General features: G+C 37.6%; 2 protein-coding genes and 1 long non-coding RNA gene across 14 annotated transcripts in view; 2 read left to right on the plus strand and 1 right to left on the minus strand.

The window, feature by feature from the left end:
• Window positions 1-22,210, plus strand: part of DEK (DEK proto-oncogene) — a 44,849-nt gene that overhangs the window by 11,824 nt on the left and 10,815 nt on the right. For 3 of the 11 annotated variants that reach the window (NM_001012560.2, XM_040683502.2, XM_046924100.1), the window contains exons 8-11: window positions 74-206; window positions 1,788-1,936; window positions 3,103-3,171; window positions 4,036-5,681. In NM_001012560.2, the coding sequence (NP_001012578.1) occupies window positions 74-206; window positions 1,788-1,936; window positions 3,103-3,171; window positions 4,036-4,047 (363 nt within the window). In that variant the 3' untranslated portion in view covers window positions 4,048-5,681. Of the gene's footprint in view, window positions 1-73; window positions 207-1,787; window positions 1,937-3,102; window positions 3,172-3,576; window positions 5,682-9,939; window positions 11,365-22,210 lie in introns of those variants that run through there. The other 8 variants (XM_046924107.1, XM_040683454.2, XM_015275865.4 and 5 more) reach the window with 4 other exon arrangements.
• The window catches only part of KDM1B (lysine demethylase 1B), a 28,634-nt gene continuing 14,993 nt past the window's right edge, over window positions 8,570-22,210 (minus strand). For both annotated transcript variants that reach the window (XM_015275951.4, XM_025147645.3), the window contains 10 exons: window positions 21,931-22,068; window positions 20,319-20,490; window positions 19,150-19,277; window positions 17,936-18,067; window positions 17,552-17,626; window positions 16,540-16,656; window positions 15,472-15,597; window positions 13,874-13,996; window positions 12,074-12,226; window positions 8,570-11,462 (listed from right to left, as the gene is read on the minus strand). In XM_015275951.4, coding sequence (XP_015131437.1) covers window positions 11,379-11,462; window positions 12,074-12,226; window positions 13,874-13,996; window positions 15,472-15,597; window positions 16,540-16,656; window positions 17,552-17,626; window positions 17,936-18,067; window positions 19,150-19,277; window positions 20,319-20,490; window positions 21,931-22,068 — 1,248 coding nt within the window. In that variant the 3' untranslated portion in view covers window positions 8,570-11,378. The remainder of the gene's footprint in view (window positions 11,463-12,073; window positions 12,227-13,873; window positions 13,997-15,471; window positions 15,598-16,539; window positions 16,657-17,551; window positions 17,627-17,935; window positions 18,068-19,149; window positions 19,278-20,318; window positions 20,491-21,930; window positions 22,069-22,210) is intronic.
• Window positions 17,967-19,271, plus strand: LOC124417796. The gene is made up of 2 exons (XR_006936203.1): window positions 17,967-18,101; window positions 18,521-19,271. It is a non-coding gene; the product is annotated as an uncharacterized LOC124417796 (long non-coding RNA).

Raw genomic sequence — 22,210 nt, forward strand, 5'->3', positions numbered from 1 at the left:
AAGAGGAGTATGGATTGTTCAGGTAGGAGTATGGATTGTTCACTGTTTTAACCTTCCATTTTCTTCTTTATAGCCCCCTAGAAGAGCATCTAAGAGAGAAAAATCTAAAAAGGTGACTTCCAAACCCAAGAAAACTGTGAAAGGTGCAAACGTCAAGAAGGCGGATAGCAGCACTACTAAAAAGAATCAGAACAGTTCTAGAAAAGGTAAGCGGCTTGAAATCTTTTATCATACATCATCTTGCAGCTGAACAGGGGTGCTTATTAGAAGACTTCTTAATCTAATTGTGAAGGAAAATGAAGTTTGCTGAGTTCTGGATTTGATGTTTCTTTCCTTGCAATGGTAATTAAAAAAAAAACCTCTTTGGTTTGGGTATACTTTTATTTATGTTGTGTGCATATACATTTTTGTCTTTACATCTAAAGTATCAGCCTGGTTCTGTCTGGTGTTGTAAGAACACCATGAAGCTCTAATAAACTTTACTTAAATCTTGTAATTGATGCTGTAGTATATATATCCAACTTTCTGTCTCCTATTCAGCAGCTTGATATTCACAGCACAGATGTGTGTTTTACATGCATCCTGTTGCTCTTGTTTTCCTTATGTCTGACAAATGCATTTATGCAGTGTGGGGCAGCCCATTCAGCAGTGGTGCTGTTCTGAGGAGGAGCTTTGGCCAAGTGATCTCCAGAGGTTCTTTATAACCTTAAATTCTCTGACCCTCTTGAAGTTAAAACGCCGTCCCAGTTGCAGTATGCATTACTAATCCAGCATATATCTGTGTTCTACAAGCACAGTTCATTTAATGCCAACACCAGCATATGTGTGCTTTCACAAAGAAATCAATTCAAGCTAACTACTCCATTTGTCAGTGAGTTAAGAAAAGCAATGACTCTCAGATTAAAAAATTATACTCAGCTTTTTTCACAGCCTTGTTTCTCAGCTGTTAGTTAGCCTGTGCTGAACTTCCTATTTTTCACTTTGCTAAGGGTACTGATGTGACTGACTGTGTGTATGTACACTTCATTTTGCCACCACAATATAGGCATAATGTTATGTATGTGCTTTGTGTATACGTGTGTTTTATAGTCTGTGCTTAGTTTATTTATTCCTACTGCATTTCTATTTTGAGTGTATGTCCACAGTAGAAAACTTGAAACATTAAGTAGGTCATTGTGAAAGCTCATTATCTAGACTTATTGGCATCTGGTCTGAGAATAGAGGCACTGAGAGCGTGCTGGAGTCACTCAGACTCAGAGTTTTAATACTGGAAAAGATTATAAGACTGTCCTGTGCCTTTTCACTTAACTTCCTTTATGATTATCCTTGGGTTTTTTTTGGAATGGTGTTTCTGATGGTATGTTTGGGATTACAGCACTGCAAAATTACGAGAGCCTAGTGACAGCGCCACTGGGAAGAGGAAGCTAAACTCCTTTTTAAAGCAAATAAGTACTTATTTAGGGGAGAAATGCCTCTATTTTGAATTGCTGTCATAAATGTGGCTGGTTTGCTTTTGTTTTTGTTTGATAGATGAATGTAAACAGATCCATACTTTCTAGGGTATGTATTGATTTGTAAACTGATAGTTTACAAACAGTAATGCGGATGTGTAAATTCAGTAAGTGTAATACTGACAGCATTAGCTGTATTTATAACACGATGGTCTGGCAAGATAACCATTTTAAGGGTGATCATCTGCATCAAATGTTCTGATAGCTTTTGTTTTGGAGAAAATGCAAGCAAGTTTAAAATCTTTTATTACAATCTGAATTATTCTTCATATCTAGAAAGTGAATCTGAGGACAGTTCAGATAACGAACCTTTAATTAAAAAGCTGAAGAAGCCACCTACAGATGAAGAAATTAAGGAAACTGTCAAGAAATTGTTGGCCAATGCAAATTTGGAGGAAGTCACAATGAAACAGATCTGCAAGGAGGTAAGCAAACGATATAGCAGTTCTTTTGGGGACAGTGAGTTGTCTGTGAGTTGACTTCTGTCACCTTGTTTTGCAAACTATGGCTTACACTCTGCACAATGTTTCTGAAACAAGATGGTTTCGCCTTGATTTAGTTACTAACAGCTATTAGGAGGAGAACTTCAATCTTTAGGTATGCAGTGTTGAACGTTCCACAGGGGAATGAAAATCTCTAAATGGAAAATAGCTACATGGGAAGTAGTGCTGTTACCTTCAAAGCAACTGCTGTGTAATTAGGTGCAAATATTAGAGCTGTTGAGACAGCGCAGCAGATTTTTGTTGTCAGAAGGGAAGGACTGTGTCCTGCTCTGTGCACGTTTCTCCTGCTCGCCTTGCTCTCCTTCTTCTTGTATCCTTTGAGTCTGTTCAGTGCTACTGTCGCAGAATGAGTAGTTTTCAGCTGAGTTAATGAGTTGTATGGGCTGTGCAAAGAAGCCACTGAGCTTCAGGGCAGGTGGAAAAGGGAAAAGCGACCACAACACGGGCGGCACTGTTGCCTTGTCACTTCTTACATAGGATCTATCTTAGGTAGGGTAAGTCTGAAATGTGGTGAGCTGGCATAACATTTTCTGCGTTCGTTGTCGGTATTGGCATTTGTTGTGGTTTTCGTTGTTGCTGTTTAATTTGTTTGATATCCCTTCACTTCCCATTCATGATGGTTAACCAAAGAGCAATTGCAGAATAGCGCATAAATATATTGATGCTTATGTTGGTAGCTTGGAAGATGACAATTGTGCTTATTACAAAAAAATAAGTAGGCTCTGAGGTTTCATTTTGATTATTTTTTTAAGAGGGTATTTGTGTGCTTAGAAAACATGTAAGACAAACATTGGAGAACTCTTAATTTGCTTAACGTGGCTGGTTAGGCATTCCAATTTGTTGATGTATTGACAGTACCAATTCAGTCAGTGACCAAACACGAGAAATAAATTTGTTTGAATTTCATGATCAAAATAAGGACAGGGAAATAAATGCAACTTTCCATAATTAACAGAGGGAGTTCTGACAGTTTCGTAGTACTAGAAGTACAGCGCTGCTTTTTGCTCTTCTTTTCTTTAAGCTTCTATTCATAAAGTACACCGAATGGAAGTAACTCCAGGTTGTATTTTTTTATTCTTTTTTTCTAGGTGTATGAGAACTATCCCAGTTATGACTTATCTGACAGGAAAGACTTCATTAAAGAAACAGTCAAAGAGGTAAAGACTTAATTGTTTAGGGAGAGATTTTTCCAAGTCTATTAGAAATTGGCTTGGCGTGGTTTTCCACCAGTTGTATTAACCTCCTGGGTAGTGTTGGAAGCATCCCAAACCTCATTGTTTTGAGAGATGTGAATACTGGCTTTTTTTTTGCCCTTCTTTTTTGGCTCCCCTTATGTGGGGTGCGTAGAGTGGTTTTGTTGGTTATTGGGTTTTGTTGTTGTTGTTTGTTCTGTGGTTGCTGGGTTTTTTTTTCTGTATTCCTCTTCTTAAAATAACCAGTCCAGACCTTTTTTTTTCTTAGCATGTCATTACTACTTTGAGTTTCTTTAGCAAGCAGAACTAAAATTAGAGCTCTCCTAATTTTTTATGACTTTTGACACTGAAGGCTGTATTTTCTTCCAGTTGCAGCTCTGGCTGTGAGTTGCTTTGTAAATCACGCACTGACCACATTCACTGATAACAGCACAGAGGTGGTGTAAGCTTTCTAGGCTGGAAAGCTCTACAAGGGAGAGAAGGAAATTGGATAAAGAGAGCTTATCTCTATATTTGCCCTTTTTCACAGATAACACAGTTAGGAAGCTGCCTGTAAGTTGTTTTTTTTTCTTGTGGGTTCATTTGCAGGCATTGAAATGATACATGACTGTCAAAAAATAGTTACATCTGTGTGCTGTGCATACATATGTATGTGTTGTTATCAACAGAGACATAAGAGCAATCTGTCTGCTGGAGGGATGTTCTTGGGCTTTCGTGACAGCAAAGGTTGAGTGCATTTTCTTGATAGTCTGATGCTAAAGGAGAGGCAATGTGTACATTGCAGGTAGATGTGGAGAAAGGAGAAAACTAATACGCTTCTCATTGCAGTTGATTTCATGATCTGATTTGGCTGGGAAATGGAAGATTCCTGATTTTGTTTCCATGGATTTGAAGATATGATAGGCACCAGCAAAAGGAATGTGTCTTACCCTCGTGGTATTTAGTCAGAACTGATTCTGCTGATCTAATGCTAAGAGTGTTAATGTAAATCGTGTCGTGTATCTTTTTTTCTAAAGCAAAAAAAAAAAAATACAACAAAACATGCATTTGATGCACGTTTTAGTTGAACATTCTTAAGTTTTGTGCATGGTAATAAGTGTTCCCTTTTTTATAGTTTTTGTACATCTTGGATTGCTTTGAATAATTAGATTGATTAGAACCATCACAGCTTTTTAGTCTGCATTACTGGCTTGCAGAAGATTTAAAAATCAAGATGAAAGCTGTTTATCTATGGATATACATGCAGAGACTGAAATACTGCATTATTGGTTTTAAAAAGAATTTGAGTATATATCCAATCTGAAAATAACAGGAGTTAATGGCACGTTAATGTCTTTCATAATCCAAAACATTCTACAGATGCAGAATAATCCTAGATCCGTCATTACTGTCTTGCATGTTTAGGCACTTGGAATTGTCAAAGCATGGTAACTAATCGGCATATAGATGTTATTTTTGTACTCTTAAAAGGCTTTCTGTTGTGTATATAAAGTTATTTCTGATTTCTTTTGTGCAAATCAGTTTTTAATCTTATCTTAGAGGATTTATGACATGAAATGTCAGCGTTCAGCAGTGAGGCTGTGATGGAAAGCGAGATGCAGAAGTTTGATTATACTGCAAAGGAGTTGAGGTTTTACAATGTTTTTCCCATCTTGTACAGAAATGAAACTGTAGTTTTATACTTAAGCTTTGCAGTGTTTAATTTTGTACAAAGACTACAGGTACATTTGTTTCAATGGCTTGACCTTATAAATAAAGTCCCTGTAAAGACTATAGGAAATTTTTTTCAGATCTCACTTTGCAAAAAAGTCTTTTAGTGTCTTGACTCGATGGCCTGACATCTCAGAAGTGGATATCCATGATGTACAGTTAGGAGGTGCCATAGCTTTGGAAGCCCCCAGTGGGGTTTCTGAATTGGGCTTTACTGTGTGGTTGATCTCTGTTCTGTATAGGAGCGCTCTTCTGAACCTCAGCCTTGGTGCCTCAACATACGTGCTGGTACTTGTAAGTCTGCAGTCCTGAACTTTGACCCATAGCTTTTTGGATCAAAGTGAACTCTTTTGCATATATGTTTCTGCCCTTTGGGTTTCTTTTTTCCAAATACATTGTAGCTAATATGGAAAGTCCTACACTTAGCATGCCAACTAATAACAGATGGTGAAGTGTGGGCTGCCATTAATGCCAAAAGTAAAGAATCCCTCTGACTACAGTATTAATGGGAAGACAAAGCATATTTTTGCATTTTATTATTGTACAGTTGGGAAATAAGTGTTCATAAGTGATCTAAGTTCTGAAAATGTTCAGCCAGTTAGACTACTCGGTCATCACATATTTTGACTTTCTTTGCGTGTCGTCATTTATAACAAGGCTGAATGTAACGGGGTTTTTTATTCAATAAATGTCTTTCACAAAAATGTAAATCAATGTTGATGGTACGTTTGCTTAAATGTATAGTAAAAATAATTATACAGAAACAAGGCTGTTGTCTTCATCTCATTCGGTAGAAGCTACCTAAGCCTAATTCAGCAGACTTCCCTGCTTAGAAGATTGTTGCTGAAGGTCATGTCTTTGCAACAAGACCTAAAATTATATGCTCTGTGATTTATTTTTTTTTCCCCTCTGAAATATCTGAGTATAAAGAAGGCTTTGTAAATTTTACTTGTACAATTACAAGCGTTAGAGGCTTCTACTTCCACCAGCAGTCCCACCTAAAACTGTTAAGTTACTTGTGTCAAGTTATGTTGTGTTTTCACATGGATTTTTAATAACAGTAATTTAAATCACGTAGCTTTCTTGTGATTGGTATTTTAATATACCAGTCAGTTTTCATTTTTTTGGGTCAGGAAGTAGTTTTTATGGCAAATGACTTTCAAGTATAAACATTTCTTACTGTGTAAATACTTGGAAAGGAATGGCATACTTGGATTTATTGTGTACGTGCATTACTTGCCATTTTGGAGTTGTGATGATGGAATGGAAATGGAATTGGCAACTGTCAAAGACTGTGTTAAAATCTCTTAATTGCCTTTAAGTGCAGTTCTCAGCTGAGAAGAACTGTCTGAACTATTTCTCAGGTAATCCATTCCAGTCTAGCTGCAGCTGATACACGATTTCACTGTGTGGAAGGCTGTGAGACCAATACAAGAAGGTACATTAAAAAAATCTGTTTTTCCTGATGCTATTGGATGTAAAACACAGCTGATCAGAGCTTTAAATTCCATACAAAATAGGCTCAAAAGTTGACAGAATAGTGTGTCTAAGGCATATACCTTGAAAAAGGTTCAAGATTATATCCTGACCATAGTAGTCTAGAAAAACCAGTCTAACTTCTTGATTTGATTTGCTTACAGCAAAATTCCTACATGCCAGTGTATTGGTTCTTTTGTTTACTGAAGTTTTGGTGTTTGGTGTTTTGGTTGGTGACCTGCAAAAATGCATGTATTAACCTGAATGACTTGCTTGCACAAGCAGCTGCTTTCATGAGTGATCTTCATGCTTGGAGTGAGTGCATGGGTCCTGTAGGAGAAAGAAGGTGGAGGGGGAGCTAGGTGGGGAAAAGGAGGAGAAGAAATTTGGTGGTGGGAGGATGCTGCATGTCTTTAGCCAAAGAGCTGAGTTGGAATTCTGGGGTTACCCATGGCATATTGCTCTGGCATGTCTGCCTGAATTTAGAGTAGCCATTGCTAAACAGGGCTTAAAAACAAACTTTTTAGAGCTCGGTGCTTAATGTGTAATACTGCCTTTAGCAGTCAGCAGGGCAATTCTGGGAAGGCTTATCAGGTCTTCTGCTGTTTCAGAAAGAAGGTAGCTCATGACTGCTTGGGGTAGATTTAATTCTTTTTCTTTTCAAATCAGAAAGTTGTATGGCAAATGTATCGCAGAATTGCAGAATGCTTTAGGTTGAAAGGGACTTTTGGAGGTCATCTGGTCCAACCCTCTGTTCAAGTTGACTATAACCAAGTAGCTTCTACTGAGCAAGATGAAAAAGCATTCATCTCAGGAATGTTTTCACTTTTTATTCTATTACTTTTATTTTAGCTCCTGTCACTTAGAACAAGGGAAAATCTATATGGTACCAGAATATTTTGTCTGGGACCCTGCAATAAGAAACTTAGTAAAAGTCTATGCTTCTCTTGCTGAAAATTTTTAGGAAAGCATGTTATTTTTGCCCTTCAAGTCTTTCTGAATTCAAAGACATTTATTTGTAAGAGCAAGTAGCCAGAAGTTGCATATCAAAAAGTATGTTCAGATGGACCTTGATTTACAGGAGAAATGGGTTGATGGGAACATGATAAAGTTCAGCAAATGCAGAACCCAGCATCTGGGAAGAAAAAGCCCGTGTAGCACTTTGGGTGGGGACAGACTCGTTTCTTTCTAAGCAACTTTGCAGAAAATCTGCAGGGAAGGACCTGGGATGGGGCAAATGGTGACGCATCCAATAATTTAAACAGAATTCACCTGTATACCCCTGAGGCAGAACAACACTGGGGGGGTGTTCAGCACTTGTGTAGCCTGTGAGCTGTAGATCAAAGAAAAGCAAGTATTTCCTTAAGTTCAGTAGTTGGGAGCCTGCCTTGGGACTGCTGTGCTCAGCTCTGGGCTCTGTGAGATAAGGAAGGTATGGACATCCTGGAGCGAGTCCAGTGGAAGGCCAGCAAGATAACAGGTGTGGAGCACATGATGTATGAAGGGATACTGAGCAAGCTGAGCTTCCTCTTCCTTAGAAAGAAACAGGTAAATGGAGTCCATAGTGCAAGCCTGCAACTGCCAGCAGGCAGGGGATGGGAGGATCCCCATTGCTGGAGGTGTTCAGGCAGGGTCCTGAGCAACCTGCCTTACAGCAGCCCTTCTCTGAGAAGGACGTGCAACCACATCATCTCCAAAAGTTCCTTCTGACCTGAACCATGATTCTATGAGAATGGATGAAGTACTTTGCATTTCTTGAGAAATTCATTATTTGAGCAGTTGTGTTGCTCTGAAACATCTAATAACTTTGGGGTGGTGGAATAACAGCGATAGCGTCCCACAGGTATAGTTTGGTGAAGTTCAGAGGGTCTTTATACTGCAAGTGTAATGGTCTTAGGTTATTTTATAAAAAGCAGCTAGGTGGGAGGAGGGAGAGGAACGTAAAAAATCTTAGTAATGAAATGTTCATAGTTTTGTCCGTGTCTAATACTCAATTTTGCAATAAAATATGCTCTCTTAGAAGAATCTCAGGCCATAACTTTAGTAAAAACCTGGCCCCTCACGTGTTCTGTGGGTAAGGGGATAGCACTGGTAGCACAGTCTTAGAATGAAATTACAGCTGGCCTTGAAGAATGGTAATGAAAATTCAAGGAAGAAAAAAACACCACAACTACCCTGAGGATACTTTCCAGTTTTATTCTGCTGCCATAACATAGTCACACAGAAGAATTGAAGTGTAACAGATCATGCTCTGCATTCAGATATGTTTGATAACGTTTAAACAAATCTGCACAAATAGAACATTCCCTAGTTCTTTATTTGCAGGGAATAAATTAAACACAAAAATAGAAACACAATACATGCTTGAATAAAATCGGACATGAGTATTTAAAAAAGAAAACTGGGGGAACATAAAGAATGAAGCCTCAGAACCAGCCTGATATTCTTATATTTTAAGTGAACATAAGCTAAAGTGGAACATACTTATTTGTATTTACTCCTCAAACTTAAGTGCAGCGCAACGCCATTTAAGTGCCTCGGCACAAAAATAATATACAAATAATTAATAGACAGTCATTTGTAAATTTATCATTTCTTACGTTAATGCTATAAGAAGTGTGCAGCAGCTAAAGCCAAATGTGATAGCATTCGTTCATGTCCTCCTCTATTCTCTAGAGTATCATTTATCTACCTGCCAAGTCATAGATAGATTTAAAACCCCAAGGACAAATTAACAGGATGGAAGCACGTGCCTGAAACAAGCACGTTCATGCAAACTTTTCCACTGTAGAAATGAAGCTGTGTTCATCTTTCTAGGCAGTTTTTACCTGAATACGTGATTTGTTACGAAGCTGACTGAAGTTTTGACCGAGGTCAGCGGGAGCAGCCATTGAGTTGAATTAACATTTTGAGCTCGTAGCATTAAGCTTGTTTACAATCATAGAATCAGTAAGGTTGGAAAAGATGACCAAGATCCCATCACCCATGCCCACTTAACCACATCCCTCTGTGCCACATCTACCCTTTTCTTGACCACTTCCAGGGTGGGTGATTCCACCACCTCATACGTGATAAGCTAGGAAAGAAACTTGGAACTCAAATACATACAGCTCTCCATCTTTCCTAGTTGAGCTATAAGTGAGCCTGTACTACGTGGAGTTAACAAAGTGCAAATAATTACTAAAAGCGAGATCTGATGTTGGATTATCTTTTATCGAAGGATTTTTGTCTTGCTTCTTATAGCCTTTAAATTACAATTTAATATTTGGAAATACTTTTAAAACTGTACATGTTAGCCTTTATGTAGAGAAAACTTATGAACAGTTACACTTTTCCTATTAATCCGCATAATTCAGCTTTAAGAAGCAGAACAGAATATATATCTGAAGAACATCTAGTTATATAAACATCTTTACCTTGTAAATTAGAGATTAAATAAAGATATTTAACAATATCATCGCTACTCTAAAAACAAATTATTAGGTATTTTAAAAGATTGCATTTATTCAGTAGGATTTTTCTTAACGTTGCTTTTGTTTTTTCTAGTGATACAGCTTTATGGAAATAAGCCCTGTTAAAAGCTAAGAAAGCTTGCTGTGTCACTCTTACATGAAGAGATCAAAATATAACAAGGAGGGGGAAGAAGAATAAGTGCTTACTATCCTTCCAGAAAACACGAGGCAGTAAAGTTACACGGAAGGTATGGCAGAACAGAACTAAAAGTTGGTTTTAAGTTTTGTTTCCCGTGAATACCATTTTAGTGGAACAGTATTACAACAGATATCCTCATTGTGCCTGTCTGGTCTCTACTGAAAAATACTTGGTCTTCCCCGTCTCGTGGAAAAACTATTAGATAGATGCTTAGCCCTTACTGAATAACTCCCACAAAGTGTTTTTAATAATACTTTAATAACAAAAGAAAAAAAAAAAACTTCAAGTCAAAGTGCATGCTACCTTGTTTCAGCCCTTCATAAAGTGTTAATATTTTTCCTCATTCATCTTCGCTTATTTTTTAAATATGAAAGCTGAATGAGCTGTTAGCAACTTACAGTTCTTTTCTTCCCCCGCACTGTGCACTCGTAGCAGTAGTTCCTCTGCTCAGCTCAAATGAATTTGGAGTTTTTTCCAAAATAATCTTAGAAATAGAGTATTCTCAAGCTATCCTTTTTCTACGTGATCAGAAGCACTAAGCAAATCTAAACTTACCCTACCGTAACAAGGATTTCTCTGAATTAAGTAACAGGGAGAACATTTCAAAGTTGTTTTTAAAGTAACGTAAAAGTTAATCTTTACTTTCAAGTTTTTTTTTAGCTACAATAACCTATGATTGCACCGTAAACTGTTCCAGCAGTCTGATTTAAAGGAACAAACTTGATATTCCAAAGCCTGGGTGGTGGAGGCTAAGAATATGAGAAATACTGTAGAAGAGGTCGTTGATTGCAAGTAGAAAGAATGATAGCTGAGTGCCTTCCTACAGTAATTCTGGAGTTTGTCTGGGTTTTTCAGGCTTTTGGGAGCAAGTTTGAACTCCTCTGAGCATAATCAACCTGAGAAGCACAGTTAGTGGAAAACTCCCATTCTCCCTTTACTAACTGCCAGCATTTTTAATGCTGTATGTTAACTTCATCTTGCTTTAATATGACCTTCTGAAATGAAGATCTACAATATCATGACTTAAGCCACACAGAAAAGGACTCGCAACAAAAGTTCCCTTAGTTAAGCTGTGGCCGGAGACTCCAATGTCACTCTTGCTGGTAATATTTTAGATGAAAAGAAAAAAAACCAAAAACCCACCAATACGTATCGTTAGGGCTCAAAAGGGGAAACAAAAAAAAAGTAGGAAAAGGAAGATGAAGATTTTATCTTCAGGTACCATATACTATTGAAGTACCACTTGGAAGAAAGGCAGCAGATAGGAAACTTGAGGATAGTTTTACCCACAGAAAACAATTTAAAACATATCTATAAGCACAGAAATGTTGTCATTAAAATGCTGCTATTTTGCTGGCTTCTCGAACCCCGCTCAAGTAAGCTCCTGTAACGGTCTGAGGAAAGTGCCTATTTGTGGCCTGTATTAAAAAAAAAATAAAGTAATTAATTGTTTCCAGAGCTATTAAAACAGATATGAAATGAGAAGTTCAGATCAGTTATGTTTTACGTAGGCTTGTGCCAACGTTTTAAAAGGCTATGGAAAACTTAGTTGAAAGAATTTTAGAGGAAAGATTGGTGATTTCTGCCAACATCAAAATCTGCAAAGCAAGTCAACGAGCAACATCAGTTGTCTGTTTTGCTGCGAGCACTTCAGAGAGACATTTAAGTACTGTTTCAATGTAGAATGCAACCGTACCATCAGCAGCATACATCTGTTATGTTACCCAGTAACAGAAAGATAATTTGACTAAAAATACAAGTGGAGAGTGTGTTCTTTTCATATGCTGCTCTTACTGCTTATGCAGTTCACTCCTAGCCTGAGATATACGGTGACCTACCTATGCCCAACGATAGTAATAAAGAGAGGTCTGTGTCAAAATGAAGAAACGTTAGTATATTTGTATATTTGTAAGTATATACAAGTATACTTACATGCTACCTCTATATTGATAACTGTTGGCTAGCAAAAGACAATCTTTCATAAATGGTTCCCCGATAACCTTAAATCAACAGTACCAAAGATACTTACCTCACCAGCAAAAAAAATTGTTCCTTGTATGTCTTCAGCTATAATGTCATAAGCTTCCCCGCTGCCTCCTGTTTTTACAAAGCTGTATGCCATCTGGAGCCAGGGGTCTTTGCTCCATCGAGTAACAAAAAACTTCACTGGATCGGGAACCTCCTGCATAATTAGAGTGAAACTTATATGCTGCAAAGAAGAGCTCACGTATATATAGCTTTCCAGAATCCTTAGGGAGCATGCAGTATTATTATACTACAGATTGGAGCTGCAGATTGGATTAAATTCCTGAATTAAATCCCAGTTTTATTTATTACGGCACTAAGCACGGAAGATAATTTGTTTGCCAGTGTTGCCTTCTGTTTGAAACGTTCCAGTTCCTCTGTTTTGAATGCAACAAATACAGATATTGTATTAAACCTGGAACTACAAAGGTAAAAAGAGAAAATTCCCCTGTCCCAATAACACAATCTTGCAAACAGATAAAATGCCAGCATCAACGTAATTCAGCGTGTTTGTGCGTATGATGTAAGCTCCTTGCATCTTGGTGAGACCTAATAGTTTGTGAATTCCAGTTTAAATCTCAAAATATAATTTCCATTTCGCAGATGATTTTATCCCAGTGAAGAAATAAATGTACTTGTCCAAAATCAGAAAATGAGCCAGTTTCAAGGCCAGATTTAGGGAGAAACAAAAAGAAAGCCTATAGTTAAGCTGTGATTGTAATACTGTGTATTTTTGTCGTATTAGAGTATGTAAGTTCCACTCCATTCTACTGGAAAGAGCCTGAATAACTCTATGAAGGCTCACTTAACTACAGCTGTGTCTTACTCTTAAGTGGTTTGTGACAAGTAGATAGAAGTATCACTGATTGCCTCCTGCACAGCTTCCGGTATCTACAAATAAGCAGTTCTGTTCAGATCACCCCCGGAAAACTAAAGTTCAAGCAAGCAAAACAATTGCTAGCCAAAAAGATACATATGGCAGGTTGCACAGACATCCCAGAAGGAGCTTTTGGTATGGCCCTCAAAGCTACCTTGTCTTTGAAAATCCTGCAGTGCTGTCAAGAGATGGCTAAAATTCACAACTTTGTTAAACCATGGGGACAAAGACATGAGAATCATCTTTCTAGACTAGATCAGCACCAAACTGAAGACCTCTTTGCTTCCTGTATGTTCTGATGAGGTGAAAATAGCAGGTGTGTGGACTTGCATTGCCTGCAATTCTGGTAATTGTAAAGCTGTTACCAAAAGTATGTTTCCTAAGAAAAGAAAGGCTTTCAGATGCCAAAATTCTTCCAAGACCATTAGTCCCAACATCCTAACCATGAACATTAACACCGAGCATTCCTTGACACCTAACTGTTACAAATAATTTAGGTGTAAAATATTACTGAGTTTGTTAAGCAGAGTGAAAATAACGTTGTTCAATGATAGCCCCAGATTTGCCTGATTCTCCCATTAGCGTTTGTCCTTATGAGCCGGTGTCTGGATGGGGAAGCAAAGGAATTACCACCTCATATGTTTCTTTACAGTCAGGATTTAGGACCTTTGAGTGATCATGTTGCTTGTACCTCTACCACAAGGCATCTATGAAAGGGCTGTTTCTTACTAGAATAAGCTCCCCTCTATACAGCATCCAAATTCTGTTTTTACCATATCTCAAAAGAAGTATTTCCCCAAACACTGGAAAAGAAAAATAGTCCAAAATATCAAACGTTTTCCTGTATACCATGAAGTAATACAATCAGAAGCTTTATGTCTGTTGGCACATTAATTCACATCTTTTAAGAGAAAAGGTTTTTCTCACCTGCTCCTTAAACAGCTCTCTAAGTACAGTCATACACTGTTGTAGTACTTGTTTGTCGTCTAAATTCTTAATGGTTGTCACAGCATCTCCAGTGACCACTGACATTAAAATGCTTTGTTTGCCCTAGAAAACCAAATAATAACATAAAATATCACTTCACAATTTTTATTTTAATTACCAATTGCTAATTTAAATTTTAATGACTATTGACAAAGATATTTTTCAGCTACAGAAGACCTTTTGTTCTAGATGAAATCAGCTCTGATTCTTTAGAATAAAGGCTTCTTATTTTTCAGTGTTTATGTTCCAGTTACTAATATAACATCCTGTTAAAATAAACCTGTATCAGGACAGTCAGCCCCTCTGACAACTCACTCAGAATTAACTGAAAACTCCCTGTATGCGTATTGAAAGGCTACGCCCAAAAATTTGACCTTTGAGACAGACCTCTCAAACTCCCATGCCAAAACTTCACATCAACTCTACTCCAGTTTCAAAAGATGGTAACAGAGATGAGCTATTTAAACACTAGCTAGATATGTTCTGGATTTGAGCCAGTGCTGAGTTCTTAGCAGCTGATTTTGGCCCAAGAAATGAAAGCTCAGTTCTCGTGGTGCTTCCTTTCACTTCAGGAAATCTGCTATGATTCAATAGTTTCAAAGATTAAGCAGTAACCATGGAATACTACACAGATTCTCAAACCTTTTCACAAATTCTCCCTCTTTTATCTATACAATAAATTCTTCCGTTACTAAACTTGATAGCTACCAGAGAATAGCTATCAATAATTATAATTGTGAATAATTGTATGAGTGTTTCTGGAAAGCATCAGCATGCTGAATCTCATATAGAATAAGCTCATAAGTAATAAGGAGATGACAAGAAGGCTATATGGAAAGTCATATGCAGCTATTGATATTTTAATAACACAGCACAATATTGACAGGATAGTTTCTTTTCACAGTAAGCCATGAAGTTCCAAAACAACTTCTAATTGTTGTCAAGTAGCAATCAGCACTTGTTAAAGCATGAAGAAGGTTAAATGTGTGGTGTGTCTGCTTGGAACTGTCAGGGAAGGAAAACAGAATGCCAGTATATTGATTTGAACTGGTTTTGAGACTGACCCTGCAGACTTCACATTCATGCAAAACCTAGTGCTTATCTTCTGCAACTTCACAAAGTCATTCAGACCAGTGCAAGCCAGTAAGTATTAATAAGCCAACACTGTCCTTTTTAGTTGGTTTAAGTAAGGAATCAGAAGTCCTAAGCTTGAAGTAACAGGCAGACTGTTCATCTGTAGTTAGGTCTTACACACTTGTTTTCAGAATAGCTTTGACACTAAAAGTATCAACATACTTCTGTATTATTTTGTACCCATGCCTGGGAAAATATTGCCATTTACTACAAAGAAATATAAATCAGCTTTTTCTTGACAAATAAAAGTGATTCCACTTCACTTAAAAGGAAAAAAAAAAAACACCACCACCAAAAAAAAAAAAAAAAAAAAACGGAAGCTTTCATTTTTCAGTAATTTTTGCATTTAGATTCCAAACCACATTTCTGAAGGGCCAGCAGAAAATACGAATAGAGTGTGTTACCTCTGGATCCATGTCATAGAAAACACTGAAGAGTCCGCGTTGGCTGGAATTGGGTGGAACATGACCAAAAAAATCAGCACCTTGAATTTTACTGTCCCAAAATCTATAAGGAAACTGCAATGCAATCTGGAAAGAGAGAGATGGAATCAAAGAATTTCATAGCACATCACACAACTCGTAACTGTTCATCTAATTCTTTTCCCCTTTTTTACTCAGTGTTCAACACAGTTCTCTGAGGGAGTTTCAAAAAAATAATATATAAACTGAAGTCTCAGAAATTGAAAATGCACAGAATTCACCATGAAATTCACTATGAAAATGCTCCAATTTGGCAGTTTTTACAAACCTAATGCAGAACTCAGAAATTCCCTATAACAGATGAGGATCACTGAATCTTGCCTTTAAATTTCCACACTGTGATAGTATTGTTTTTGGCATTATTACTGTTTTATTCTAAGCACAGACCTTAGGAGGGATCTTTTGAGGATCAGCTCTCTTTTCATTAGGAAAAGTTAAGGAATCTTACAAGCTGGTCAAATACACAGCTTTTGGTATTCTTCCAAAATAGTTCATGTATTTCCTAGGTCAAAATAGACCAGGATTAAGCATACTATGAGAACTTTGAAATATTTAAGATCAGTGAGAAGGCTCGCTCAAAATTAGGCACAAAAAGGTTTAAGCTGTGAAGTGATTCTATACCAACTTCTTTAAAAAACACATTTGAGATGGGAATTCTAAGAAATACACATGATCTCTGCTGGCTTTGTAATAATTTTCATTGTGGTGGTTGGAAAAGAAATGAATACAATTATTTCCACTGAATTTCACTAATGGTATGGAAGTAGAAAAAAGTAAGCAGCTCAGCACAATATTTTTTCTGTGCTTCCTTCCCCAACCCCTTCTCCAAAATGACAAATAGCAGATACCTCACGGAAGATTTTTGGCTGGAGGATACAAGTAAAACCAAATGTGTAAGCAAACCCTGAGAAATACTCCATAAGAGCAATAGGGCCAAAGCAGCAAATTCTTCTATGAAAAGGAACTGAAATATAATCTGAGTTTGCTTACCTTCTCAATGACTCCTGCTCCCAAACTATTAATAGCTTTAATTTTTTTTTCTGACAGCGGAGGATTGAACTGGATGGCATTTTTCTGAAGAAGGGCCAGTGGTACTGTCACTAATACCTGAGAGAAATAATTACAGTCACAATTGAAGCAACAGCTGAACGCTGTACTTAAGATTAATAGAATCCTCTAAACTATCTTGGATTATTCATGTGTAATGCTCAACAGATATCTTAACATTAGTGTCTGATTTTACTGCACATTAATGGGAAACACATGCATTACATTCAGGTGAGAACAGGTCTCTCAGTTTTCTAGCTTTTAAGTCACAAACTGTTGAATTGCTTGTGTGAATGGCAAGCCATGCTGGTAATTTTAATACCTCTCATAAACGATAGTCAATCAGACCATCAGCTTAACAAAAATTCCTTTTGAAAGGGGAAAAAGTCTTTTTTTTCCTTCACAGATTCCCTCCCTTTAAAAATGGTTCAGTGACACTGGTGATGTCAATTCTATTTTGATCAAGTACAGGTAGAATTTTTGAAATGATACCTAAAACATAATTTTTCCAGTACAAAGCAAATGAAGATGTAGGAAGTAAGGGTGGCTGAGAGATAGTAGGTTGTTGAGTGCTGCATCCCAAAGGAAGACATTTTAAAGGGCAGATCTGTGTGTAAAAAAAGGGGTAAAGCTGAGCAGGGAGTGGAACCAAGGAAACCATCACTTCGGAGACCAGATAAAAATCGATCTGCTTCATATTTTTAGTTCTACCTTCATAGTCTTTAGTTCTTTAGATCAAGTAGTACTCAAAACTCAAGCACGTTCAATGAAAAATAGATTGTAGAACACCCAAATACAGATCATTGGAATGTATGAGTTTTCTTTGAAGTGTGAGAAATTGGACTGAATAATCTTCTGTGGAAAGGGAAAAACAAACAAAAAAGAGGTACATGTACTGTGGAAAATACTGTTGTTGTGTTCTCCAAAATCCATAGACTTAAAGCATACTGGGTACCTTTTGTGTCCTCCACACAGTGCCATCCGCAGTAGTGACCTGTACTTCTTCACCAGAATAGTCAATACTCTGTACCTATTGAAATACAAATTTGTATAGTAGTTTAGACTGCACACGTAGGATGCAGAAATACAGCTGTGTTTTCAGTATGACAGATTTAATATAAATAGAATTAGTCAATGCTAATGACAACATCAACAATTAAATTTCTGATCAGTCAGAAGGTTAACAAAAGAAATTCTGAACTTGTCCTCTCTTTTCTTAGAGATAAGTTGGAATAATTGCAGCTCCACATTTGCCTGGTGAAAAAAAACCCTCAAAGATATGATTGGGTGCGTCAAAGTAAAGCAAGACAGGCATTGCATCGATGTTTTCCAGACTTACTGGGAAATTCAACCGGATGTCCAGCCCTTCAGCCAGCTTATCAATGACAGTAGAATATCCCACAGTTAGAAGAGTGTGATCTCCAGCAAACTGAGCAAAAAACTCATTATGGTCCCATGAGCGTGCAGATACCTGTGGACAGAACATAACGTAGCTGTCTCTACTGGTACGTGACATGGGTTCTAACAAAAGTCCCGCAAGTTAGAAGCCACCCCAATTCCCTCCACAACTCTGGAAAAAGAAAAAAGTACATGAGAATATATGGCATTGCTGACCAAAGAAAAAAAACAGCTTATTTTCCCAAGGCCCCTAACTGGCTTATAATGGCTGGATTAAGTCACAGTATGGCTTTGTGTCCAGCAAGTAATTTTTAGCTCTGCTTGGGGTAGGAAAAAAATGGGAAGTAGTACAAAAAATAAGGTGAATTGCAGTGATTGCAGTGTACTTCAGTTTCCTCTCTAGCAAAGAAGTCAGATTTTATAGCCGTAAGGCTTGAAATAAAAATGAAGTATTTCCCAATATGAAGGGGGAAAGCTGATATTAAAAGAAAAAAAAACTCAATAGAATTTTTCTCTGTCTTCACAGGTTCTCCCATGATTGCTTTCACTGACATTTCCTCCCCCCACAGACCCATAGTACAATAGTAATATTTGCACTTGGCAGTCACCACCTGGCAGTGAAGCAATTCTCAAACTGTTATTGAAACGACAATTCCTATCACTGCAGTTGCATTCACACCATATCATACAGTCAACAGAATACTTAGGAGTGGTGAGTGGTGTTGCAACACTGCAGAAGTTAAATGCCTTTATTCTCAAGATACCTAGCAAGGTAGAGAAATACCTCAGTTGTTTTTTTTAAACACAGCTGAGAAGCAGAAGTCACACACAACATCTGAGAAAGAGTAACTCTCTCCTGTGAATTCTGCCACCCAGAATCTCAGCAAAATGCACTATTCCACCGCACCATCTACTTTCAGCTTCTGAAAATGAAGAGGATTTCACTGCAAGTGTGTCTTGAACTCCCATTAGATTACCTAAAGAGGTGCTGGAATTTATGTCACGATGCTTTGGAAGAACAGGTTAGGGATATAGGAGTAACTTAGGGATGGCTGATTGAGGCCACCTGGGGGATCAGAAGGCTTCTCAATGTCACTTGCAACACTTATTTTCCACAGAGCTCAACCATGTCAAAACACAGCTGTGAAAACTCACCTGAGAGAGATTGCTGCCACAGGCATACTCCAAATTACTGAGGTGGAACTGTAGTACTTTTTCTTCCAGTTCACTGAACTGGATACCAGACTCCCGAATAAAGGCTTTATAGATCTCTTGTATTTTCTCTGTGAAAGAACATGTTTCAAATAAGGATATATCACAATTCATTGGAAGTCCTACTGCGTTTCAGTATTCTCTTCTCTGGATCACAAGATTTTCAAGCTTGTTTGTACTAAGATGTTTTTCTTCTCGTAGAAAAACCACAAGATCTTTCTGATGATAAAATATAACTTTGCTGCTTAAACACAGGTTTCCCCTAGTAAAATATTTTTTCTTCAAAAAGAAAATGTACGTAACTTCTGGAGATAAGAAAAATTATAATAAAATAGGAAGTGCAACGGCATAGCTGGGATAGTCAGTTGAGACAGAAGAGACATTAACTGCTTCACTATCATTAATATATAGTTGAAGATATTTCAGGGGAAAAAAAAAACCCAACACTTTAGGATAACAGAATCCTTGCAAATAAATCCTGTTTAATTTTGTTTTGTTTTTTTAAACAAAACAAGACGAGATAAGGAATTTGATCCAGAGTTCACTGAACAGCACAAAGCTGCTACTTTTTTCTTATTCATCCCACACTGAAAAGATTTGGGACACACCTATTTCTGAGCAAGTTTATTTGTCTTTGGATGTGCTTGCATGCTGTAAGTGGGAGGCATTACCAACAGGGATGGGACCGTTCTTGCCACTGAAAGACTTTGATCAGGCTGTTTTTTAAACAGATTAGTCATAAAGAATAGGAGTTAGAGCTAGCTGCCGCCTGCTTCAGCAAGGAGTAAGTCTTTTGAACTGCAGCTGCCACTAGCTATACTGCAAAAAGCTACACCATTAAAACAAGATACTACACTAAAAGTAATACAGTATTTATAAAAGCCTTCAAATTCATTCTCCTTAGAAGTTACAAAGGACTTTTTGGTCTATGAGTATACAAGTAGTCAACTGTCCTCAATAGAGCTAGGTTATTACTGTCGTATTAAAGGTTAGATGTGCAGCCATATACTTCTAAAAACGTCTGATGTAAAAGGCATTTTAATATAAAACTAAATTCTGATGGTTATGAGCACAGCCAACAATATTCACTTTTAAATACATCTCCTACTTACCACCAAGAGGAACATCTTGATGTTGGGTTTTATCTTTTCTCCACTCAGAGACAACATCTAGGATGGCATTGAAATGAAAGTCCATACGTTTATCAATAGTGGGATCTGTTATTCTTCCACCTTCCTGGATCAAGTCACATTTCTCCCCTAGTTTGTGCATTTTAATGCCAAGCTTAAGAAAAAGACATTTTATTGCTTTATAAGTATGGAAAAACTACAGTGCCTAGCAGCTCAAGGTTATTTAAAGAAAGGTGAATCCTTCAGATTTATATGATGTCAATGAAAAAACATCCATGATCTTAAATAATAAGTCATATTAACTCAGACTCTTGTCCTCTGGAATACCAACAGCCCTTCCATCTCTTAGTTGTCCACAAACTGCTTTCCCCCCACTCTTCCATTCTTTTCTATATCGGCGATTCTTTGAAACCACATCTCCAACTTTCCTGTCAAGGCATGGGGTAGCACAGAGATGCGTCTGGTATCAAACATAATGAACCAGTTTCTTTTATTTTTCCTTCACTTTATTTTCTAATCTCCACTGAAATTAGTTCTTTTCAACAACTTTCTGATGCCTGATGGCCTAACAGTTCCCTGCAGTTCAGGCATCGACATGATGCATCTTGCCAGTTACTGCCAGTTTCATTAACAAGCAAAGAAAGAAAGAAATGGTTTTGAATTAAACCTAGTATCTTTCTCTGCTTGTCCAACTCATAGCAAAGAATTCATTATATTCCACACAGTCAGTCTGTAGATTCTCTCTAGGGCCTTGTTACTTAAGTGCACTCCGGTGTTTTTCACATATCCTTGCATATCTCTAGGATGTTGCTCCCCACTGCAGATCTCAAGATAGAGCTATACTTTGCATGAAATATCACATCAAATAACCCCACATAAGGTGAGTACCCAACATGTATTCAAAAATCATTGCTCCTCACCTCATACCTAAAGTGCGTTTTAAAAAATAATAATAAACCCCATCATTTTTATTCATCATGACACTATAGAACACTAAACAGTTAAAACAGCGTGGGCTGGATTTACATGCCTCTCTGAATAAACTCCATATTCAAGTTCCACTGGGGGAAATTTTGCTTCCTGCCCCAAAAAAATCAAGCTGTGTTCTGTTTGCAAAAGTATCTGTTAAACATATTAAGCATTACTTGTTCAGAATCAAATTAGAAATGCAGAGGCCAAGCAAAGGCAAGTCTACAACTGAGCTGTGTATTCCAATAGCATAGCATTGGCCTACCACAGTAAAGCGTTTCTCAGCTCTTAAGTTTTGTCTGTACTAGAATCAGCAGTCTGCCAGGTGCCTCTTATATTTTTATCTCTAGAAAAGGCCAAAAAAAAAAAAGAGTTTCTTCTAGCTTTGAAGCTGAAGCCGCCTTGTTTCTCTTTACACAGTGTGCCTGAAACCGTTCTGCAGCCCTTCCCTGTCCCCATCTGTCCCCAAAGATAGGACGGCAGCACAGAGTTTACTCAAAATGCAGAGCAGTGTTTTAATCGTGCCATGAAAAGAGACCCCCCCACCCTTACCCACCCACCCACACCCAGCTTCTAACAACAGTTTTTCCGTAATGATAATGCACGACCACAGCAGAGAACCCACTTGCTCACACATTAGTGCCATTGGGTTGTTGACACATCCATTGACGATTTGTGCACCTCTCCCAACAGTGACGCCTGTGAAGGTCTTATCGTCCCACACTCGGCCACCAATTCTGTCTTTAGCTTCTAGGACAGTGACCTACAACACAGTGCAGTTCAGTAAATGGTGAGATGTGGCCAACTCCAGAGCAAAGGGGAAAACACAACAAAAACAGAAGCAAACCAACGATGCTAACAATCTTAATGCTTTATTTTCATTTCTTGATATAGGTTATTTATAC

This window comes from Gallus gallus, chromosome 2 (assembly GCF_016699485.2).
Source record: "Gallus gallus isolate bGalGal1 chromosome 2, bGalGal1.mat.broiler.GRCg7b, whole genome shotgun sequence".
In the NCBI taxonomy this organism is placed as follows: domain Eukaryota; kingdom Metazoa; phylum Chordata; class Aves; order Galliformes; family Phasianidae; genus Gallus; species Gallus gallus.